We start from the raw sequence: 8,071 nt of genomic DNA, 5'->3' as shown, positions 1-8,071 counted from the left end.
AGTTAATATATTCGTACTAACATTGTTAGTTTATACTAATGTCTATTGATATTACATTACAACCTCTCAAAACACCACCTGGTAAGTATAAATATAAAATTTAATTTATTTACTTTTAATGTTTTAAATTTCATCAGATTGACTAGTAGTGTCGTATCAGCACAAACTAACAGTATTAATGAGAAGATACTAACTTAAAAAAAATTAAAAATTAAATTATACAAAATATTTTAAAAGGTGGCTCTTTAAAAACCTTATTCTCGTTAATCATATGAAAGAAAATTAAAAGACAAATATTATACAAAATTTTTAAAATTCTTCCGTACGGAATAATATTCTTTTGAAAAAGAATTCAAAAGGTATGCTTTATTTACGAAAGTGTTTTTTTTTTTGGTTAAAATTTATGAAAGTAGTTGATGATAATGATAGGAATGAAATTGTACTATATTAACAAGATAGTTACACTGAGCACAGAAAAAAAACGAGGCGGGGGGGGGGGGGGGGTAAACTTACACGGTTTCTTTTCCCAACTAGAGGAAATTTCATACTAAAAAGCTTCTACTTGTATTTTTTTTTTCAAAAAGTATACTAAAAAAACTACTTTTAAAGAAAAGCATAACGAGGAGCTAAAAGATATTGAAAATTATGAGGCAACTATTTTTTCGAAGTGCATGAGCCTGTTATCTGCCAATCTAGAACTGTAAGCAGATTTTTTGTACTCAAACCATGTAAATTCTTTGTACAAGCTTTGTTGATCCCCTCTCATCAAAGATGGCAATGGAGCTATTTTCTCACTCAAAGGTGGTCCACAAAAATAAATCATTGAAAGCCTTGATTTCACACTGTTGGCCAGTACCCTATGCTTCACACTTTTAAACCTTCCATTTGTCATCACCTGCAACACCCGCCAAAAAGAAAGGGGCAAAACCTCCATTAGAGACTGCTTAAAACAAGACCCAAGTTCCTACTCTGAATAAAATACTACAACTACAACCCCCAAAGTTGTTTGGAATTTGATGTATGGGGGTAGTTTGAGAGCTAATACATACAGCTAAGCTGTTTGGCAGTGAGGGAAAATAATGATTAGTGGGGACTGTAAGTGAGAAATGACAGATATTTATCTGATGAACAAATTCTCATAAGAAATGAACAAAAACTAGACCAGAAGTGATTTCATCCATAACAAAAGGGAAAAAGTAACCAATGAACGATTGAAAATTACTTGTTTTAACGTGTTGGGATGTGAATGTAGGCTTCGGGATTTACCTGTAAGGAATCACCAACATTGATGAAAAAAGAGTATTGGTCTGGTGGGACTGAAATCCAAGTGCCATCTCTAAGAGAGATTTGAAGGCCGGAAGTGTTGTTGGATCTTAGGACCGAAATGATTTGTGGGTCAGTGTGTTCACCGAATCCAATCACATTACTGCTCGTTCCATTCAAGGACTGAACCACCTCTGGGCATGGAGGGTAATGGTTCAGCCTGAAAACAGAGTCACTCTGTTCATCCATCATCAGCTTACTCAACACATTTCTTGGCTGAATCTTTAGCCCATCAGCTATCATTTCAAGTATCTCACATGCCATTTTCTTCACTGCTGCCATATAATTATCCAAAGCAATCCTGGAAAACCAAAAACAGCACAGTTTTCAAAAGCTGTAAAAAAACCCGACAAAACAAATTCCTTGGTGTAAGAAAAAAAATTAAAAAAATTTACCTGAAACTCTCTGGGTTTTCAGTTCCAAGGAGATTCGGGTCTTGGTTGGTTGTGAGGAGAAGATATTCCACCCAACCAACATCACCATTTGGTCCAATCCTTTTATTACCATAGCCATAAGGCTTGGGTTGTCCTGTTTTCTCTTTCTCAGAAAGGGGTAAAGAGAAGAACTTGGTGGCTTCAGATTCTAGCCGGGAAATGAAGTCCATGGGAACCCCATGGTTGATGACCTTGAAGAACCCAAATTCTTCACAGGCTTTGATGATCTGCTGCCTGGAATCTGGTTTGGAGAGGTCCACAAGAGGGATAAGAGGAGGGAACAATGTAGCTGCCTGCTTGTTTCTGATACAACTAAACTGTTCAATTGCTGGTTTTGACAGTATCACCATTGTTTTTTCCTTGCTTGCTGCCTTTTCTTTGTCAGTTGTTTGATGTTATCTTTGTTGGGTTCTTTTCGATGCAACTAAGAAAGAAAGCAAAACGGATGGATAAGATTGAACTGGTTTGGTGATGAAAGAAGAGAAAATTTTGGAGTTCGATACAGATTTGTATGGAGGGGGGCAAATGAACAAATGACTGGGGTTTTGCTTGGCTATTTATAGCAGGAGAAAAGCGAATTTAGATTTTTTAAAAATATATAAAAAAAAAAGAAGTTTCTTCTTTATTTTATTTATTTATTTTACATGTAACAGAAGACATGTAAATTTATATTCTAAACAGGCTAAGGTCGGCCGTCAGGACCTTTCACAAAAGCAAAGTCAACACTCGTCACCAATCCCCTATTACTATTATTATTATTATTATTATTATTATTATTATTATTTAGTTCTCTGACAATTTGTATTTACCTGAAAATTAGTTTGATTTTTTAAAGCTATTTAATACTATTAAAATAAACTGACGTGACAGCATATGTTAAGATTGTTAGTTGAGTATATAGACATAATGGTTTAGTAATATAATTTTGATATCCATACAACATTAAAATTTTTTCAATTGAGACAATGATGGTTGATTCAAGAAGAAGAAGCTTCTTTGATTTTGAATTGTGTTATTGGAAGAAAATTACAAGTCTTTATCTTAATTCAATCATTCTCCTTTTTAGTAACTAGAAAGAATTGAATTCGATTTCCATGCCTACAATCATAAATTGGTAGTTGTATAGTTTGACGAAAAGTGGATTCATACCAAATATTAAAATAAAATTAATTGAGAGAGAGTGAAAGTTGATGAAATGTGGCAAAAGCTTACTACAGAAAATGGCACGACTGTTGGGAAGGCAAACCTTGATACTATAACCCCCATTGCTAATGTTTACTACCCATAGATTTTGACTATCAACTACAATCATTATTATATTTCTTCTCTTGACCCTAATATTATTGACTCTAATCTCCACACTCTTCAACTTTGGTGTTCTCAAGGTTTTACCTTTCCAACTCATTTATATATTACTCACTAACACCATCAATTATATGCCACATTTTCACAATTTTATTACAATTAAAAAATTAATGAGGTGTCAATTTTAATAAGACGTGACTATATAGAATAGTGTGTGGTTTGACAATGGAAACTGTGGATAGATCACATGGGTACAGTCAAATTTGTTAATGGCAAAGTACGTATTGATCATGTTTTTTTGGTAATAGGGGGGAGCATTGGAGAGGTGACTTGAAATGCTTCAAATGCATGTCCCTAGGCAAGGCATGGGCATGGTATCTTCCATTTCTAATTCCTTTCATCAACCATTACTACAATTTTCGTACAGTCTTAGTCGACTTGATATTCACAATTTAATTACTAGGGTTTTCTTACTTAATTTTTATCCCTATAATTTTTTTATTTATACATTTTCAAATAAAATTAATATTATAATTTTTATGTTAATAAAACTAACATTCTACTTTTAAATATATTTTTTAAGGAATAAATATTTGATGAACTATCGGTGTACAAATTTCCTGCATCATTAGTGAATAAAAACTTGTCATATCATCATTAAATTAAACAAAAAATGGAGGACTTGTAAATAAATACAAATAATTTTATTTAAACATAATTAAAAATCAATTGTAACTATCATAAATAAATAATAACTCTCGAATTTAGAATCTTGGATTTAAGGGTTTAAAGATTTTGGGTTTTAACTTTTATTTATAATTAACTATTATTTAGTTATATTTAAATAAAATTATTGGGCAAATGACCAAAAAAAACCCTTTTTTTCAAAAATTACTGAAATGGGCCAATTATTTAATTATTTACTGGAATTGTCCATTTTTCGCGAAATCGCTTCCACGTCAGCGCGATGTCAGGGTACGCACCAGGAAATCGCATCCACGTCAACGCGATTTGCTGACGTGGACACAAATCGCGCCCCCTAGGACGCGATTTGCTGACGTGGCATGAACAGTTTATGTTTTTTAGCTTGGAAAACTTTGAAAGGCCATAACTTTTCACTCGGTTGTCCGATTGAGACGGTTTTTTTATTTCAAATAACTTTTCGAGATCTACGCGCTGACAAACAGCCGAAGGCGATTTGCTGCAGTTTTCTTCGAAAAAGATCATTTTTTGCCCCTAAATTTCGATTTTTTTCGGTTCAAAATTGAATTTTGAAACATTCAAATCATTATTTTCCTTATTTATTTGGAGTAAACACCAGATTTTTTTTACAGAATTGTTGTATTATTTTTTCTAATTTGACACGTGTATGGAATAGGTCCGATAAATCGTTAGAACGTAAGTAATATAATTAAGATAATAACAGTATTTTTATAATATTTAATTAGTTAGTTTAGTTTAGTTGGTTAAGATGCTTGCTCTTTTCTCTTAGTACTTTGGTTCGAATCTTGTTGGTAACAATTTTGAATCTTTTTTGTACTTGTTGCATTTATTTTTTTAATCAATTAACTCTTCAATATTACATTAATATATATTATTAGTATAATAGTATAGACGGATTGACAATTTGAGTTACAATATTATGAATATTAACTACAATACATAATTTGAGTTACATATTACAGTAATACATTAATATGTATTATTAGGGGCAAAATACCAAAAAAAGGGGCAAATTACACATAAAAGGGGGTATTTATACTTTTTTTTTGGACCGTTGGGTACTGTTCACGCGCGGGCTGAAATCGCGTCCACGTCAGCGCGAGTTGCTGACGTGGCAATGATTTCCTGGCGCGTACCCTGACATTGCACTGACGTGGACGCGATTTCTCGGAAAATGGACCATTCTGGTAAATAATTAAATAATTGGCCCATTTCGATAATTGTTAAAAAAAAGAGGCTTTTATTGGAAAATTGCTCAAAATTATTAGTATTTATTTGTAAGCCTTTCACTATCTTTTTTGGTTTTATTTAATGGTGATGTATCCCGTTATTATTTACCGCTTGTATGTGAAACTTATACACCGACAATGCATTAAATATTTTCTCATTTTCTAAACAGTAATAAAATATTTTTAACACTTCAACCATATGTTTTATTAATAATAAAAGAATTACGTGTTAATCAAATAAGATATGATCGCTTCTCAAAATTTTATACTTTCACTTAGTATTGTTTCCTAATTTGCTAATGTGCCTTTTTTTAAGAATAATTTGCTAATGTATCTTACTCTATATAATATATAATATGTTGGATTATTTAGCCCTAAGTTTATTAATTATTATTTTTATATGTCATTTTATAGATTTATTATTTGGAATCACTTTATTCATTACTTTTGTCAAGTCAACCCCTTGAAAAGCTTGTTGTCATATGTTAAGTAAATCATTGTAAGACCACATCATAGTCCACTTGGAGACTTGTGTCACATCTTAATTCATGTGTAGTAAAGTTCCTTTTATTTTACTATAAACTCTTTACAACATTATCAGATCACATCCTATTACATTTTGGTATGACTCTTTATGATCTTATTATCAAACGTGATAAAGATATTTATCGAAAGAAGCCCATATCAAATTTTTTATTTATATAACTCTCTCCTTCTTTACAAGATTTTAAGAATTTGTGTACCAAAATTATTTCAAAATTGTATTAAAATCTTTTATTTTCTTAACACTCTAACACCACCTCTACCATACTATGTCAACCACCTCTGGCACAACCAGTCTAAGTGTCGATGATAAAAGAGAATTTATCATACTTACCCTTTTATATTACTTAGTAAGGATCGATTTTTTAATTACTTTTGTTCATATGGAGTAATTAGATGGTGTCCAAATTATATGCATGCCATAGTAATGGGTTTTATGGTGGAAGGGAAAAGAAAAGTTGAGATGCCCACTGCCCAGCCACATGTACTTACAACAATTATACACCAACTGTTGATAACACATGCTCTCATTATTTTTAAAGCCAACTTTGCACTTGTGAACCCCTTCCATTCATACATATCCACAAAACCTGATAAGCTAGAATCTTACTTCTGTTTACTATCAATTTAATTTTTTTATGTTAATTACATGTTTAAATCATTTAATAATAAATAGAGATGACATTTTATGATAGCTTTGATGCTGGCTTTATTGGAATTATTTACTTTTTGCTTTTTCATTTTTCATTTTTCATTTTCAAAGGCCAGAAAAATGTTGTTCCGATCCAAATTTGATTGAGATTTTTTGGTAAAAAAAAAAAAGTTCGCACCGGCCTAAATACTAATTGAGCACAGTTGTGTTACTCAAAAGACATATCTATCGCTACTTTTGTTAACTAATTTGTATATTGATTTCCTTCTTCAAACACGTGCTTAATCACTACCTCCCAACTTTTACACTTAAGCTGCCACAACACTCACACCACCTTAGTATGTTGTAACAAAGGGAAAATAACCTTATGAAATCCATAATCCAAAGCCAAACCTTCATACGCACCCCACAATTCAGTTTGAACAACAGACGGGCAACCCATTGTACGCAGAACCCCTTGAAAATATTGAAAATATTATTACAATAATAAGGACATATTTACCTTTCTTTTGTAGAATAAAGACACAATTGAAAATATTATTTTGTGGAATAAAAATTAAAAACACATATTTACCTTTCTTTTTTAAGTATAAAAATATTAAAAGATTGAACCTTAATTTAGTTAACACATTATTATTACAATAATAAGGATGACGTGTGTTCAAACATGTTTTTTTTTCTTTCGATTTAAAAATTTGAGAGATCATGAATAGAAATAAGCGTATTGTATAGACAAATATAAAAAAAAAATTCAAAAAGAATATGAATCTTGTTATCTTTATTTAATGAATTGGACAGTAATCTAGTTTTTTGATAAATGCATGTTAACTTTTGTTTGGTTAAAATTAAGGTATCTACTATAATAGCGATTGCTTTATTAACTAATCTTTTATTACGGATGCTCTTTGAAGAGATAAATAATTGACCATATTTATGAAATATGCTGAATTTTCATGAGTGAAACTAAAAATTGCATAGCAGATGCATATGCATATTTTCATAAATTAGAAGTTAGACAAAATGATATATTAAAATGGAATTGTGATTGAATTGAATTAATTATTCAACAGAAACTTAAAAAAACAACAACATTCAACCATGTTTTAAATATATTAAAACAAGGATGAAAAAGGAAAGGATAAACATAAACATAATCTTTAATGACTCCACCCACACAAATCAATATTCTAAGAGATGTTAACAAAAAATAATATGCCACAGCATGTGCTAGTTGATTTATAAGTAAATTTGAAATTTAAAAAGATCATAAATTTGGAAGTAGAACATTTGATATGTGGGTCAAAAATACTGTATCCTTTTTGGTCATATAAAAACAAGAAAAAAATGACGGGAAGAAAAAGGTAAAGAAGGAAAGGCAATCAATGATCGTAGTTGACCATTGAGTCACACTCAATAGATTTTTGTGTGTGAATTATTTATTAAAATGAACATCCTAGGTGGAAGATAAGGAAAGACCCACTTCTTAACTTCAATTCTATTAAAACATCAAAGATTCCTTTTTCTTTTTTTTTTTTTGGAAAAATACTGTGAGTCGGCATTTTTATTAATTAAAAATGTGAGCTCGAAAATTGGAAGAAAATCACACGTGGTAGAAGGGCAGCCTCCACTTGAACAGTTGGATTTGAACGCGTGGATGCGTGGGAACGCCTCTTTCCTTATCAGATTACGTGGCCTTCTCTCATTCGTAGCTTTCGCTGTCCCTCCCATTATTTGTTTCTTCACATCATTTTCCTCTAAATTCTTTACTTTCATGCACTTAACTAATAATTGTGAAAAAAAGGAAAAACCCAGATTCATAGCATTCTTTGAATAATTTATGTCCGTTCAATTATTTTTTTCTT

General features: G+C 31.1%; 1 protein-coding gene across 1 annotated transcript; it reads right to left on the bottom strand.

The window, feature by feature from the left end:
* Window positions 1-428: 428 nt before the first annotated feature.
* LOC107918373 (gibberellin 2-beta-dioxygenase 1) lies at window positions 429-2,303 on the bottom strand. Its single transcript, XM_016847923.2, has 3 exons — window positions 1,719-2,303; window positions 1,267-1,624; window positions 429-895 (listed from the first exon to the last, which is right to left on the bottom strand). Exons 1-3 carry the CDS (start codon window positions 2,105-2,107, stop codon window positions 644-646), a joined length of 999 nt encoding a protein of 332 aa, XP_016703412.2. The 5' UTR covers window positions 2,108-2,303; the 3' UTR covers window positions 429-643.
* Window positions 2,304-8,071: the final 5,768 nt, after the last annotated feature.

The sequence above is a fragment of the Gossypium hirsutum genome, chromosome D13 (assembly GCF_007990345.1).
Source record: "Gossypium hirsutum isolate 1008001.06 chromosome D13, Gossypium_hirsutum_v2.1, whole genome shotgun sequence".
Lineage (NCBI taxonomy): Eukaryota > Viridiplantae > Streptophyta > Magnoliopsida > Malvales > Malvaceae > Gossypium > Gossypium hirsutum.
This window is presented reverse-complemented; position numbering and strand designations above follow the sequence as displayed.